This window comes from Schistocerca nitens, chromosome 5, assembly GCF_023898315.1.
Source record: "Schistocerca nitens isolate TAMUIC-IGC-003100 chromosome 5, iqSchNite1.1, whole genome shotgun sequence".
Classification (NCBI taxonomy): Eukaryota; Metazoa; Arthropoda; class Insecta; order Orthoptera; family Acrididae; genus Schistocerca; species Schistocerca nitens.
The window spans coordinates 352,157,571-352,174,919 of NC_064618.1; the positions used below are offsets into that span (position 1 = coordinate 352,157,571).

Consider the following 17,349-nt stretch of genomic DNA (forward strand, 5'->3'; position numbering starts at 1 on the left):
GCAGCGCGTTACAGACGGACCCAACAACATGCCGAATAGACCGCTCAGGACTTGCATCACGTTCTCTTTAACGATGAGGGTCGCATATGATATCAACCAGACAATCGTCGGAGACGTGTTTGGAGGCAATGTAGTCAGGCTGAACGCCTTAGACTCACTGTCCAGCGAGTGCAGCAAGGTGAAGGTTCCCAGCTGTTTTGGGGTGGCATTATGGGGAGGCCGACGTAGGCCGCTGGAGGTCATGGAAGGCAGCGTGATACGTGAATACCATCCTCCGATCGATAGTGCAGCCATATCGGCAGCATATTGGCTAGGCATTCGTCTTCACGGACGACAATTCGCGCCCCCATCAAGCACATTTTGTGAATGACCTCCTACAGGATAAGGACATCGCTCGACTAGAGTGGTCAGCATGTTCTCCAGACATGAACCTGCGACGGATTGAAAAGGGCTGTTTATGGACGACGTGACCCACCAACCATTCTGATGTATCTATGCCGAATCGCCGTTGAGGAGTGGGTCAATCTGGGCCAACAGTGCTTTGATGAACTTGTGGATAGTATGCCACGACGAATACACGCATCCATCAACGCAAGAGGACGTGCTACTGGGTATTGGAGGTATTGGTGTGTACAGCAATGTAGACCAACACCTGTAAAAGTCTCTCTGTACGGTGGTACAACATGCAATGTGTGGTTTTCATGAGCAATAAAAAGGGCGGAAGTGATTGATCTCTATTCCAATTTTCTGTATAGGTTCCGGAACTTTCGGAGCCGAGGTGATTCAAAACTTTTATTGATTGTGTATTTCTCTGTTTATGGCCACTTTGCCTACCTTCCATGAAAAATGACTTTACGTATACTTTGAGTTAAGCTCACTTTTCTACTACAAAAGAAGAATTTCAATAACAGTATGATAGTTTTATAGTTACAGAATGTTCCGTTTATCCACATATATTTCGTACGCTTTTGCCAGCTTTCCCCTGTACTTATTTGTGCGCTATTGTCATGCATGTACCGAATTAGAGTGATGATACTTTGAACAACTGTTTGCTTGTAGCACCTTTGGAAAAATATGCAAGTAAATGAAATCATTACATTACTTGAATTACCGCAAGCAGATCTATAAATCAGAAATTATTAAGAGCTGTTTTACATTTGACTGGCGACTCTTAATATTTCTACAACTTATTTAAATGCTTTTTCAGCATTTTTCGCTTTAGAAGTCGTAATTGCTCAGATATCCTGTCTTTAGGTAGAGCTCTGGTTCGTGGAACTGCAACGAATCCTTTAATTTTGGCGACAGATAAGGAAAGAAATTTGTCACTGGCAAATTTAAAACAGTTCCCATTTTCTCAGGATCTTTCACAATCTGTTTCATTACACCAAGTTTTATCTGAAGTAGTGAAAAAATATTTTTGTTTAGGGTACAATATATTAATCTTTATTATATTCTTACAACTTGCTATTAAACTTTCTTTTCGGCTATCATCTTTATTTCCATTATTTGTCTCTTGCACTACCATCCCACTCTCACAAATAACATGAATGTCCTGTAGATCCCTTTTTGATGGCCTAATGTCTTACTGATTACTTTCAAGTCTCCACACAACAACACATTCCATTTTCTCTAAAACATACTTCAGACTTGATTAATTCTGCTTCAGCTGCACTGAGTGTGCTACTGGAACCAAAGATGGAGCATTACCATTGTGTAAGAGCACACTCTTTTTTACTTATTTTACTAGAATCTCTAAATAGTCTCCATTCACTTCGATCACGTTAAACTGAACACAGTTTGTTTATTAAGTCTGAAAGTTTATTGCAATAAATATGATCTTCTTCACTACCGAACTGCTGCAAGCGATCGTTTCCTCTCTTCCTATAGGAAGACACTGACGTACCAGCTGAGAGTTGAATGCTTTCTTGTCGTCTGGAACCTCACACCTCAGCTGCATGCTTGGGAAGATTTAAATCTCTCGCTACATAATATAGGTTACCGTGTGATAATGCTAGTGGTGCATTGCTTGTACAAAAGTAATTGTCAGCGCTGTGATTTTTATATTCATGCCACACCATTGATGTTCCAAAACTAGTGACTGTTTCATCCTCTTTGTCCAATTCCGTAACTCTTCAGCACAAGCACTGCACACCGTATCAGAAGCCCAAGTCCTCTGCTGGCCTCCGATTCCGAAGTAAGTATTGTAAGCTTTTGTCGCAAATGAGGTTATATTTTCTTCTGCTGCTTCATAATGAAATCACCAAAAATATATGAAAAATGAATCTACGTTATTGACACAACACCCCCTTTCCATTTTTCTATACTGAGTTAACGTATGACAGGGATAATAAAATTTTAGTGTTTATATGTTAATTACTTGTACTTCAGAACAATTATTACGGCCTGTGTGGATGTATCCGGAATAAAAAATGATGTAATCAGCTTAGGGTGTACTGCCTTTGCCTTCAAACTATTATCTAGTTCTTTTAAATAGATTTATTGCAATAGATAGCATTATTGTAATGGTGTTAGGACATGTTATTGGTGTTAGGACATGTTATTCAGTACAAAAAGACCTCAAAATCTGAAACATCAAAATCAGTTGACTTGTGTTTTTATTATCAGCTGCAGACGAATGGTGAATTTAAAATTATCTCATACGTGCTTATCTCTTGTGAATTTGTCAGTTTTGCAAAGTAGCCCTTCTATCTCATTCCTCAGTGTTTGTGCCATCACCTCAGATATTCCCTGTATATTCGACGTGATCAGTAACGACCATATAACATTCCTTGGAAAACTGCTGAAGCTTATTCCACAGGTGACGATTTCTAACCATCATGTTGGGTTCTGTTTCCTGTGAATTATGCAGTGTGCCTCAATGCAGCAGCACATGGCACAGTTAAAGTCCCATCGCAGTCTATAGCTGGTACCACGGCTAGCGATGTTTTCCTGCTGTGGCAGAGAGCTCAAAAAAGCAGTTGAAAGGAGCGCCACCACGAGACAACGAGTAACCATGAGTGTCACCCGAAGGCAGAATGGTTTGTTACAGTGAAATGGAAACACAAACAGTGACAATGGCCACGGCCAATATCAGAAGGACTACACTTCAACATGAATAGCACGCCGTTTGATATGGTCTTTGTCTCGAAGTAGCTGGTTCCTGGAAATGGTCAGCTAACATTGGCACCCTCAGCTCTCGGAAAGGAGAGATATGATCAGCAAGCTGATACGACAAGTGAGTGGCCCCGTACCGAAGGAGCATTAGCCAGCCCTTCTTGTCTGCGACTCTGGCAGTGGTAGGGCAGCAGTGGCGTTGTGGAGTCTTGTAGCATGTGCTTGGGGAGGCGAGAGGTGGGTGGTAGGTGGGAATCTACGATAGCGGCCCTGTATTATGGATGATGGGGTGTCTTCTGCTACCTTGGGGACTAGGAGCACAAAGTTAGTCTGTGGATAGCCAACGAGGAAGGACTCAATAAGGGAGCAACAGAGGCGGCACTGTGGATACTACAGACTGGGCTGCAAGTTGATGTGGCCAGCAGTGACACAGCCTGTCCTGAGCTAGCAGCTGGTGTCTACTTGTTATCAGCATGCAGAGATCAGTTTCTGGTCTGAGGGGATGGCTGGAGTCTTGGCAGTGTACCGTAAGAGTGTCATGCTGTCGGTAGTTGATGAAAACATTGGTTGTGCAGTTGCCTGTGGTCTAGCTGTGATTCCCCTTTAAGCTGTGCTAGCAGTTCTGAAATTAAGCGTTTTCTTGTACTATTATCTTAACAGTGCTGCGACTGTACGGTCATTTTATGATTTCCTGAAATACGCTGCAGTTTTCAAGGTTCTATGTAAAACTGGACTCTGAAGGGATGCTCTTATAATAAGTTATGTTTAAGTTGTTAAGTTTTCTTACATTTACTCTACTGGCGTTGGTGTCTCAGACCTTTTTGTGTGTTGTTTAAATTGACTGTTTTTAGCTAGTTTTAGTTCTAATGCACATAATTAGCTCTAGCTTTTGGATATCATCGTTCATCTCTCACTTATATTTTATTTAGAAAATATTATTTTGAGCGTGTGCCTAGCAACGTTCATTTACTGTTGCGGAAAACTACTGACAAGCTCAAAAGAGAAGTTATGCTTTTAAAAAAGAATTTACCTTAATCAACTCGCTTAAACATAGGGAGATTAAAGGTAAGTCCATTCGCCAAACAATCGCCTCCATAACGGGAGCAGTTCTTCAATTTGGAAAGAGTATGGTGACACCATTATTCAGCTCCAAGGGTGGCACGACCCAGAAATTGCAGCTATTGTCGCACTAGACAAATACTGTGGCTATTGAAGTTTTGTCAGTACAGTGCATGTTCCATAAAATTTCGGAATTGCAACCGGTTGACGTCGACAACTTGCCACCGAATTGCGGCTGACTACCATTTCTCCATTTTCCGGTGAGTGTTCTACGCTGGAGATTGCTGGTTCACATCACTAAGTTTAAACCGAAAACTGACGTGGAGATGCATGTGCGTAAGTTACCACTGCATTATTGGGCTTCGTCGAGTTGAGGCCCTCTTTAAATAAACACTACTGCCCATTAAAAATGCTACACCAGGAAGAAATGCAGATGATATACGGGTATTCATTGGACAAATATATTATACTAGAACTGACATGTGATTACATTTTCACGTAATTTGGGTGCATAGATCCTGAGAAATCAGTACCCGGAACAACCACCTCTGGCCGTAATAACGACCTTGATACGCCTGGGCATTTAGTCAGACAGAGATTGGATGGCGTGTACAGGTACAGCTGCCCATGCAACTTCAACACGATACCACAGTTCATCAAGAGTAGTGACTGGCGTATTGTAACGAGCCAGTTGCTCGGCCACCATTGACCAGACGTTTCAATTGGTGAGAGATCTGGAGAATGTGTTGGCCAGCGCAGCAGTAGAATGTTTTCTGTATCCAGAAAGGCCCGTACAGGACCTGCAACATGCGGTCGTGCGCTATCCTGCTGAAATGTAGGGTTTCGCAGGGATCGAATGAAGGGTAGAGCTACGGGTCGTAACACATCTGAAATGTAGCGTCCACTGTTCAAAGTGCCGTCAATACGAACAAGAGATGACCGACAAGTGTAACCAATGGCACCCCATACCATCACGCAGGGTGATACGACAGTATGACGATGACGAATACACGCTTCCAATGTACGTTCACCGCGATGTCGCCAAACACGGATGCGACCATCATGATGCTGTAAACAGAACCTTGATTCATCCGAAAAAATGACGTTTTTCCATTCGTGCACCGAGGTTCGTCGTTGAGTACACCATCACAGGCGCTCCTGTCTGTGATACAGCGTCAAGGGTAATCGCAGCCATGGTCTCCGAGCTGATAATCCATGCTGCTGCAAACGTCGTCGAACTGTTTGTGCAGATGGTTGTTGTCTTGCAAATGTCCCCATCTGTTGACTCAGGGATCGAGACGTGGCTGCACAATCCGTTACAGCCATGCGGATAAGATGCCTGTCAAATCGACTGCTAGTGATACTAGACCGTTGGGATCCAGCACGGCGTTCCGTATTACCCTCCTGAACCCACCGATTCCATATTGTGCTAACAGTCATTGGATCTCGACCAATGCGAGCAGCAATGTCGCGGTACGATAAACCGCAATTGCGATAGGCTACCATCCGACCTTTATCAAAGTCGGAAACGTGATGGTACGCATTTCTCCTCCTTACAAGAGGCATCACAACAACGTTTCACCAGGCAACGCCGGTCAACTGCTGTTTATGTAAGAGAAATTGGTTGGAATCTTTCCTAATGTCAGCACGTTGTAGGTGTCGCCACCGGCGCCAACCTGGTGAGAATGCTCTGAAAAGCTAATCATTTGCATATCACTGCATCTTCTTCCTGTCGGTTAAATTTCGCGTCTGTGGCACGTCATCTTCATGGTGTAGCAATTGTTATGGCCAGTAGTGTAGGTCCGTCTATGATGCGTAGTAGCCTGTGTAATTGTGAAACTAGATGCACGTCCTCGGTCGGAAGGCTGTCCCATGGGATGCCAAATTAACTGTCTCTAGGCGTGTAATTACGAGGTGAAGGTTTTCTTTCTGAATAATTTATTATCACCGGGTCGATCTAAAGCACCGTCATGATTAAAATGATCCTCCGCCAAAAGTCCCTTAATGACTCAGTTCCCGAAGTATCTCCTCAGAGTCAATGATTCTGTGGCAGAATAATCCATAGAACGCCCTGTACAGATACAGTGCTCGGCTACGGCTGATTTACTGGTCTATGAAAGCTGAGTGTGGCTATCAGGTAGGTATACACCGCAGCAAGGAAAAAACACCACACCATAAAGCAGTTATCCGAATAGACTCAAATCGTTAAATATGATGTACATGTATAGACAAGCAGATGATTACAGTTTCAAAAAAAAATTTATAATTTATTCACAAGTTCAAAATAAAGTGATTCACAATTTGAGCAAGTCACTAACGTTTAGACCAGCAGTTATTTGACTTGACACTGACTGGTAGATTTGTCCGACATTCTCCTCGGGGATATCGTACAAAATTCTGTCAAATTCTCGCATTAGATCGTCCAAATCCCTAGCTAGCTTCGGAGTTGGTTGGTTGGTTGGTTGGTTTTGGGGAAGGAGACCAGACAGCGAGGTCATCGATCTCATCGGATTAGGGAAGGACGGGGAAGGAAGTCGGCCGTGCCCTTTGAAAGGAACCATCCCGGCATTTGGCTGGAGAGATTTAGGGAAATCACGGAAAACCTAAATCGGGATGGCCGGACGCGTGATTGAAACGTCGTCCTCCCGAATGCGAGTCCAGTGTCTAACCACTGCGCCACCTCGCTCGGTAGCTTGGGAGTCCTGCCCATAGTGCTCCAAAGGTTCTCAGCTGGGCAGATATCAGGCGGCATTGCTGGCCAAGGCAGGGTTTGACAAGCACGAAGACAAGCAGTAGAAACAGTTGTCGTGTGTGGATGGACATTATCTTGCTAAAACGTAAGTCGGCAACGTCTTGCCACGAAGGGCAATAAAACAGAGCTTAGAATATAATCCACTTTCAGATGATGACAACCGAAAAGGCCTTGCTATGCAAAAAGTTGGCGTATCAGATCATCTGGGTTTGTGTCGGTTCTGGAGTGCCACGACCGACCTCATTTGAGCTCTTCTGTCAGGAGAGTTAATTTGGAGTTGGAACGGCTACTTGGATCTGCTGCAGGTTCACACATTGGTGTGGTTCCTGTTGATTCACTCTGTAGGTAGGACTATACTAGACATGGCCAACACCTCAACAAGAAAGGGAAGGGTAAACTGGCTGGGCTGATAGCAGGAAATTTAAAGGGGGAGGAACTACATCTCATGGTGGAAACTCTTTTTTAGTGTAAGATCAGTGTCCAGTGGGCAACTGAGCCAGGCAAGTACTAAAGATGTTAAAAAAGGTCAAGATTTTCACAAAAGTAAAGTGAAAATTATGTAAGTATATTTCATCAAAATATTGGAGGATTGAGGAATAAAATTGATGAGCTTCTGCTTTGTTTAGAAGATATAAAAACTGAGAATGCAATAGATGTACTATGCCTGTCTGAGCATCACATTGTCACTGATATGCAAAAGGTTATCATCAATGGGTACAAATTAGCTGCACATGTAAGTAGAGATAATATGATGAGAGGAGGAGTTGCCATATATGTCAAAAGGTTCTACAGTGTAAGAAATTTAGAAACTGAAAAATTTTGTGTGGATATTGCCACTGAACTTAAACTACATGATGACACATTCATAATTGTAACAGTGTATAGGTCCCCCTCAGGGAATTTCTAGCTATTTCTAGAAAACTTGGATGCTTTGTTGTGCTATCTGTCAGAAAGGGGGAAGCAAATTATCATTTGTGGGGATTTCAGTGTTGATTCCCTGAAAGAGTGTAATAGGAAGAATGACCTGGTAGTATTACTCAGTTCTTTCAATTTGAGCTCCGTCATTGATTTTACAACTCGGATAATAAAGAACAGCAGTACATTGATAGATAACTTTTTTTTCCAGTTGAGAATGGCCTTTCAGATCATGGTGCACAGCTAGTTACAGTACATGACATAGCTCCATGCAGTATATCAAATCAGACTTTCAAAGCAGTGCGTTCAATTAACAATATAAATATTGCAAACTTTAGGGAAAGCTTGCAGCAGCTAGACTGGGATGAAGTGTATAAGGAACCCGATGCAAACTTGAAATATAAGTTATTTCATGATACACTTTTAAGGGTATTTGAAAATAGTTGAAAATAGTTAAACACAATTCCAAGAAAACATATAAAAAACCTTGGCTAACTAAAGGAATAAGAATATCTTGCAACTGTAAAACAGAACTGTCTCTAACAGCAAGAGGGAGTACTGACCCCGAAATTGTTCAGTACTATAAAAACTATTGTGCGGTACTAAGAAAAGTTATTAAAAAGCCCAGAACCATGTGTATCATGTCTGAGATCAGTAACTCTGATAATAAAATTAAAGCAATTTGGAATATTATTGAAAGGGAAACAGGGCAACCAAGAGCACAGGAAGACTTTAGTGCCATAAAAGTGAATGGCAAGTGCACTAACAAACAATCAGAAATTGAAAATATTTTCAATAATCATTTTTTAAATGTTGTGGAGAAAATACACTCCTGGAAATTGAAATAAGAACACCGTGAATTCATTGTCCCAGGAAGGGGAAACTTTATTGACACATTCCTGGGGTCAGATACATCACATGATCACACTGACAGAACCACGGGCACATAGACACAGGCAACAGAGCATGCACAATGTCGGCACTAGTACAGTGCATATCCACCTTTCGCAGCAATGCAGGCTGCTATTCACCCATGGAGACGATCGTAGAGATGCTGGATGTAGTCCTGTGGAACGGCTTGCCATGCCATTTCCACCTGGCGCCTCAGTTGGACCAGCGTTCGTGCTGGACGTGCAGACAGCGTGAGACGACGCTTCATCCAGTCCCAAACATGCTCAATGGGGGACAGATCCGGAGATCTTGCTGGCCAGGGTAGTTGACTTACACCTTCTAGAGCACGTAGGGTGGCACGGGATACATGCGGACGTGCATTGTCCTGTTGGAACAGCAAGTTCCCTTGCCGGTCTAGGAATGGTAGAACGATGGGTTCGATGACGGTTTGGATGTACCGTGCACTATTCAGTGTCCCCTCGACGATCACCAGTGGTGTACGGCCAGTGTAGGAGATCGCTCCCCACACCATGATGCCGGGTGTTGGCCTTGTGTGCCTCGGTCGTATGCAGTCCTGATTGTGGCGCTCACATGCACAGCGCCAAACACGCATACGACCATCATTGGCACCAAGGCAGAAGCGACTCTCATCGCTGAAGACGACACGTCTCCATTCGTCCCTCCATTCACGCCTGTCGCGACACCACTGGAGGCGGGCTGCACGATGTTGGGGTGTGAGCGGAAGACGGCCTAACGGTGTGCGGGACCGTAGCCCAACTTCATGGAGACGGTTGCGAATGGTCCTCGCCGATACCCCAGGTGCAACAATGTCCCTAATTTGCTGGGAAGTGGCGGTGCGGTCCCCTACGGCACTGCGTAGGATCCTACGGTCTTGGCGTGCATCCGTGCGTCGCTGCGGTCCGGCCCCAGGTCGACGGGCACGTGCACCTTCCGCCGACCACTGGCGACAACATCGATGTACTGTGGAGACCTCACGCCCCACGTGTTGAGCAATTCGGCGGTACGTCCACTCGGCCTCCCGCATGCCCACTATACGCCCTCGCTCAAAGTCCGTCAACTGCACATACGGTTCACGTCCACGCTGTCGCGGCATGCTACCAGTGTTAAAGACTGCGATGGAGCTCCGTATGCCACGGCAAACTGGCTGACACTGACGGCGGCGGTGCACAAATGCTGCGCAGCTAGCGCCATTCGACGGCCAACACCGCGGTTCCTGGTGTGTCCGCTGTGCCGTGCGTGTGATCATTGCTTGTACAGCCCTCTCGCAGTGTCCGGAGCAAGTATGGTGGGTCTGACACACCGTTGTCAATGTGTTCTTTTTTCCATTTCCAGGAGTGTCGAATCTAGATCTTCACTAGAAGAGGCAAGGCTACTAATAGAAGAGGCCATACCTGTGCAGTTTGAAATAACTGTAATTCCACCAACTTCTCCCTCTGAAATCAGTAAATTAATAAACTCACTGAAAAGTAAAAGCTCTTATGGAATTGATGGCATTTCCAGCAAGGTACTTAAAGCTTGTTCCCCACAGATAAGTAGGATTCTCAGCCACATATGTAATAGCTCTTTGGAGCAGGGTGTTTTCCCCGATAGACTGAAATATGCCATTGTAAAACCATAGCATAAACAGGGGGATATGTCGGATGTCAACAACTACCACCCAATCTCTCTTCTGACAGCTCTATCAAAAATTTTTGAAAAAGTAATGTATTCAAGAGTAGCCTCCCATATTTGTAAAAATAAAGTACTAACAAAATGTCAGTTTGGTTTTCAGAAAGACTTTTCAACAGAAAATGCTATATACGCTTTCACTGATCAAATATTAAATGCTCTGAATAACCGGACATCACCCATTGGTGTTTTTTGTGATCTCTCAAAGGCCTTTGATTGTGTAAATCATGGAATTCTTTTAGATAAGCTAAATCATTATGGTTTGAGTGCTGCAGTGCACAAATGGTTTAATTCATACTTAACTGGAAGAATGCAGAAAGTTGAAATAAGTGGTTCATGTAATATTAAAACAACAGCTGATTCCTCAAACTCGGGGGGCTGTCAAGTACGGGGTCCCACAGGGTTCGGTCTTAGGTCCTTTACTGTTCTTGATATACATTAATGACATACCATTCCACATTGATGAAGATGCAAAGTTAGTTCTTTTTGCTGAAGATACAAGTATAGTAATAACATCCAAAAACCAAGAACTGAGTGATGTAATTGTAAATGATGTTTTTCAGAAAATTTTTAAGTGGTTCTCAGCAAACGGACTCTCTTTAAATTTTGATAAAACACAGTATATACAGTTCCGTACAGTAAATGGTACAACTCCAGTAATAAATATAGACTTTGAACAGACGTCTGTAGCTAAGGTAGAATTTTCAAAATTTTTCGGTGTGTCCATTGATGAGAGGTTAAACTGGAAGCAATACATTGATGGTCTGCTGAAACGTCTGAGTTCAACTACGTATGCTATCAGGTTTATTGCAAATTTTGGTGATAAGAATCTCAGCAAATTAGCTTACTATGCCTACTTTCATTCACTGCTTTCGTATGGCGTCATATTCTGGGGTAATTCATCGTTGAGTAGAAAAGTATTCATTGCTCAAAAACGTGTAATCAGAATAATTGCTGGAGCCCACCCACGATCATCCTCCAGACATCTATTTAAGGATCTAGGGATCCTCATAGTAACTTCACAGTATATATATTCACTTACGAAATTTGTTGTTAATAATCCAACCCAGTTCAAAAGTAATAGCAGTGTGCATAGCTATAACACCAGGAGAAAAGATGATCTTCACTATTCAGGGTTAAATCTGACTTTGGCACAGAAAGGGGTAAATTATGTTGCCACAAAAGTCTTTGGTCACCTACCAAACAGCATCAAAAGCCTGACAGATAGCCAACTAACATTTAAAAATAAATTAAAAGAATTTCTAGATGACAACTCCTTCTACTCATTGGCTGAATTTTTAGATATAAATTAACAACAACAACAACTTAAACATTAGTGTCATGCAATATTTTGTGTAATGTAATATCTTGTACAGAGATCTTTTATTAACCTGACACGTTCCACATCATTACGAAGTGTCGTATTCATGATCTATGGAACAAGTATTAATATAATCTAATCTAATCTCACCTGGATGTCGAGCCGTATGGTGTACAACAATCAGGCTGGTATCCCACCGCTGTCTGGGGCGTCTCCAGACACGTTTTCGGCCTGGAATCTCATTGACTGGAGTAGAAATGCCTTCAGTGCTGAGACGCGTTTCGAACTGAGCTCTGATGACGAGCGAAGACGTGTCTCAAGATGCCCCGGATAGCGATGGAGCACCAATCTCACCGTCGCCCGCCATATGGCACAACATCCAGGAAGGATGGTTTGGGATGTCATTTCCCTTCTTACAAGGATCCCTTTAGTTGTCAGCTGCTGAACACATTCAGCGCAGTGGTATGTCAACGATATTCTACGCCCCGTTTTGTTGCATTTCGTGACAGGCAGTACTCATTTTACATTTAAGCAATATAACGCCCGCCCGCAGACGGCCAGAGTTTCTACTGCTTGTCTTCGTGCTTATCAAACACTATTTTAGCCATAAATGTCGCTGGATATCTCCCTAACGTTTGCAGCATTATGGGCAGAACACGGTAAGCAGCTCGGAATTAGACGATCTAAAGCGCCAATTGGACATCCCTTGATGCCTCAGAACATGTCCTACAAACCGGCCCCTTCTTCTTGTCAAGTTGTGCCACAAACTCCTCCCCAATTCTATTCAATACCTCCTCATTAGTTATGTGATCTACCCATTTAATCTTCAGCATTCTTCTGTAGCACCACATTTCGAAAGCTTCTATTCTCTTCTTGTCCAAACTATTTATCGTCCATGTTTCACTTCCATACATGGCTACACTCCATACAAATACTTTAAGAAACGATTTCCTGACACTTAAATCTATACTCGATGTTGACAAATTTCTCTTCTTCAGAAACGCTTTCCTTGACATTGCCAGTATACGTTTTATATCCTCTCTACTTCGACCATCATCAGTTATTTTTCTCCCCAAATAGCAAAACTCATTTACTAATTTAAGTGTCTCATTTCCTAATCTAATTCTCCCAGCATCACCCGAATTAATTCGATTACATCCCATTATCCTCGTTTTGCTTTTGTTGATGTTCATCTTATATCCTCCTCTCAAAACACTGTCCATTCCGTTCAACTGCTCTTCCATGTCCTTTGCTGTCTCCGACAGAATTACAATGTCATCGGCGAACCTCAAAGTTTTTATTTCTTTTCCATGGATCTTAATAACTACTCCCAATTTTTCTTTTGTTTCCTTCACTGCTTGCTCAATATACAGATTGAATAGCCTCGGGGAGAGGCTACAACCCTGTCTCACTCCCTTCCAAACCACTGCTTCCCTTTCATGCCCCTCGACTCTTATAACTGCCATCTGGTTTCTGTACAAATTGTAAATAGTCTTTCGCTCCCTGTATTTTACCCCTGCCACCTTTAGGATTTGAAAGAGAGTTTTCCAGTCAACATTGTCAAAAGCTTTCTCTAAGTCTACAAATGCTAGAAACGTAGGTTTGCCTTTCTGTCATCTATTTTCTAAGATAAGTCGTAGGGTCGGTATTGTCTCAGGTGTTCCAATATTTCTACGGAATCCAAACTGATCTTACCCGAGGTTGGCTTCTACCAGTTTTTCCATTCGTCTGTAAAGAATTCGCGTTAGTATTTTGCAGCTGTGATTTATTGAACTGATACTTCGGTAATTTTCACATCTGTCAACACCTGCTTTCTTTGGGATTGGAATTATTATATTCTTCTCCTACCCCTAGAAGTGCAGAAGTTTGCGTTTCTCGTCAGACTGGCAAACGAACCTCTAGTTCCAGTCACCATTTGCCACTAACATTACGCCAACCTTTATGATTAGGAAGAAATGGGAAAAGGCAAATGCAGGGAAGAAAAAGAAAAAGGAGAAGAAAAAGAACATCAGCTGAAGCAGGTTACAAAAGTGCAAGGCAAAGAATGTACCATAATGAAATCATGATTTTAGACACTCTCATAAAAGGGCAACTGACTTGAGAAGAAATTAGTTCAAATATTATCAAGTACTTGCACCATTACCTTTCTCTTGATTTCACGGTTAACAAAAACAGCAAGTACTTTCCAGCACTTGAAACACTGAATAACAACTAAGAACACAACAGATAAGATAAAGGCGTCACTGCGGACGAAATGGCACGCACCGCTACGTCATTGACCAACTTTGTATAAAAGATACCAGCCTGAAGTCGAACTTCGTCCGTTCACGATGATTTCTTTCATTGTTTGCTTGTTCTTGCTTTCAGCTAGCCAGTGCTATGGTAAGAGTCTACGTAACATTAAATTTTGTTTATGAAGATGCCGCAAATCGTGAATGTCACAAGATCGTTGAATCTGAACCCTTTGTTCATACAGTAAAATTTAAAATATCCAAGACAATAACATTTTTGAGCGATAACTTGTTTGATTTCATGTTCTTGTATAAGTCACTATGTAATATGAGATTTTCTCCTATTATACGGTATATTGCTTTTAGAACCACAGAGATCATGGAGAGTGATGAGTTCGATATCACTTTTAGTCTAATTATGAAAGGAATCTGTACAAAAACTTGTTACTGTTTGGCTGCAGTTCTGTTTACAAGATATGTTGTTCATCTCATGTAATAGTTAAGATCAGATCACGTCAGGGGCCCATGTTAATTATATTTTTTCATATTCGAAATTTAAATATCTTAACACAACAGCTGTCAACAAACACATCGAATTGACAACTTTCTCATAATCCAGCTCATGTCAGAACAACACGTATTATCTCATATGAATCACAGAAGTCGGTGATATTTTTATGTGGTGACCTTCTATCAAAGCATTTTTTTTTTATCTTTGGAAGAAAATGCAGTATATCCAGCAATCAACGTTCTTCAATTCATGACATTCCCCCAACTCAATTTGTATCAAGGCCACCGGCACATTTTTAAACAATATGTATCATCTGTGGATGGTGCTTGTCTTCAAATCTGCCCCTTTCATCTGTTGTAATTTTTTTTAAGTGTAATAAACATTACAAGAATCAAGTTGCTAACAGTAAATCAATTCGCCACTACTTTACCATACTTGTCGATCCTCTTAGCTTTGGCATCTGCTTCATAATGTTTTGCTTGGTTTACAGTTAAGAGCCACGCTTACTTTGAACTCCATTTAGTAGTACCATATTGATAAAATGTTCCTGCATTTGCCCTATATGTGTCGATCCACACAGTACGCAAAGCAGTGTGAGTCTTTTACAGTGCTTAATTTCCTCTTTTTCGGCCTTGTCTTAGTGCACTCTGAAATTCTTCCGCTAATGCAGTGTAACATATCTTACTCGTTTACATAATCCGACAATTTGTTATGGATGTGATTACTGCAGAAGATCTGTCTCCCTTCGATTACAATAATTTTGTTAAATACAGTTTCGTAGCTAGCAGATTTTCATTTCTTTAACTTATAAATGCAGATATGTAACAATTAAACAATTGGACATTTTGTAGCAAGCTATATACCATAAATCTATATCTGTTTATACCTGTATTCTACGTGCAAATGTACGTTCTACTGTGCCATATGTTAAGTTCACCTGCGTTTTCTCTGACAGATGAGGAAAATGATTACTCTTAGTGGGCTGTTAGTGTAATTTTATTTTCTGAGTGTCTGTGGGAGGTTCAAGATTACTCGTAACTTCGCACTGGAAGGCCTTTCTTGCAGTTTGCTACAAATGAGACATAGAGCCACTTTCTCCGAGAAAGAGATTTAGTTATTTATATTACAATCTCTTGTCAGCCTAAGAATGTTTGACGCAAGTACGTCAGCTGTAACCATTCCCCCACCGTTCTGTATATACAGCGTACCCAGTATGGTTCGTACAACTATTCACTTAGCAGTTTATGATGAATAAAAACTTTTGTGTTCAGGTGGCAAAAGGTACATTTTCTTGTGCCATATGTAAAGTTGTCTTCTTTTTCTCTCTGACAAATGAGAAGAATGATTTGTCTTAGTTCTCTCGACGTGCGGTAAGTCGAATTTTATCTAAACCCGTCATTCACGGTTTCTCCAACTTATTCTATATGACCGTTCCATTACATGTCTCTACACAGTTACTACTTTTATGTGTATGATGTGGCTGACTTTGGTTGCGGTTTATTAAGTCCGTAATCAAAGGCTACTGTATTTTCAGTCTTAGCAGTGTCATATATTATTATTTTTTGCATTAGCTGCTAGTTGTTAGCCCTTACAACAGGAGAGTACGCCGCCAACATCTAACTAGAAACTACTACAATTTATTGAATACAGCTATCTTGTAGAAACTGTTCCATTTGAGAAACTGCTGATATTAGAGTGCATATCATCTGGTTTTTGCAGAAATGAATTAACTGCAGTCCTCCAAAGCTTATTCTTTCACCGATAGCCACAATTATTATGATTATTATTATTACCAGATGGTATTTGCGTTACGGCTAATGCCGACGCACACGATACGTGTAAATCGCCAACACGTAGCGTACCTTTTATCATTGTTAGTCATATACGTACATCCATGATGTTGTCGTATGTGGTAACAAACTATCCGTAGTCCACTATCAGACCGTGTATTACAGTAATACATAACCACCTGTTTCCAATGTGTATCTAGCCTAATAATATCAAATACATACGGTTGAAAGTACAGCTCACACCTTTACCACTTTGCTTAGAAGGCCGGCTTCGTTTTCACGACAATCGAACCTAATCTGTGAGATCTCAATTTGTTCCGCGGGGAAAATTTTTTACAACTTCATATGTACAGGCATTAAGGTAACAATAATTTGAACGACTGTACAGAATATCCGGACAACTAAGGCGAAAAAGAAAGAGTTCCGTAGGAGGAAAAGTGAATACTGAATGAACTACATAACATATCAACAAATTTCTCTAAAACGGTTTTCAGTTCAATTTCCTGTTATTATGTTGATAAATTCGCGTGTCATCTGTTAACAGAGCCTCTTGATTCGTTTTATACCAAGGTGAATAATCATTAAATTTAATTTTTCCACAAGTCATGAGTGAGTCACGGATATGATACAGGATTTAGCGTAGAAATAATTAAAATAAAGGCGTTTCTCTTTGCAGCGGGATCTTCTCACGATATTTCAATCACCTACCTTCTCCTCCGGATGCGAAAATATTTTGTTGACGCCGACATACATGGGGAGAAACAATCATTATAACAAAATATGGGATATCAGAGTTCACACAGAGCACACAGTTGTTGCTTTTTTCCGCCCGCTGTTCGAGAGTGGAATAATAGAGAATAGTGTGAAGGTGGTTCGACGTACCCTCTGACAGACACTTAAAGGTGCAGAGTAGCCATGTAGACGTAGTAATGTTTAACACGATGTACTAAATACTTAAGGATACCACATTATTTTGAAGCAAGATCAGGACTTCTAAAAATGCTGCACAAAAGAACGGGAAAAATGTATAAGTATCAACACGATTGAATTATCAGGAAGAGAGAGTTCTTGCTAAC

The 17,349-nt window shown here is 41.7% G+C and overlaps 1 protein-coding gene across 1 annotated transcript in view; it reads left to right on the plus strand.

Moving 5' to 3' along the window:
- Positions 1–14,063: 14,063 nt before the first annotated feature.
- Positions 14,064–17,349, plus strand: part of LOC126260246 (trypsin beta-like) — a 35,184-nt gene continuing 31,898 nt past the window's right edge. The window contains exon 1 of the mRNA XM_049957563.1: positions 14,064–14,123. Coding sequence (XP_049813520.1) covers positions 14,072–14,123 — 52 coding nt within the window. The 5' untranslated portion in view covers positions 14,064–14,071. The remainder of the gene's footprint in view (positions 14,124–17,349) is intronic.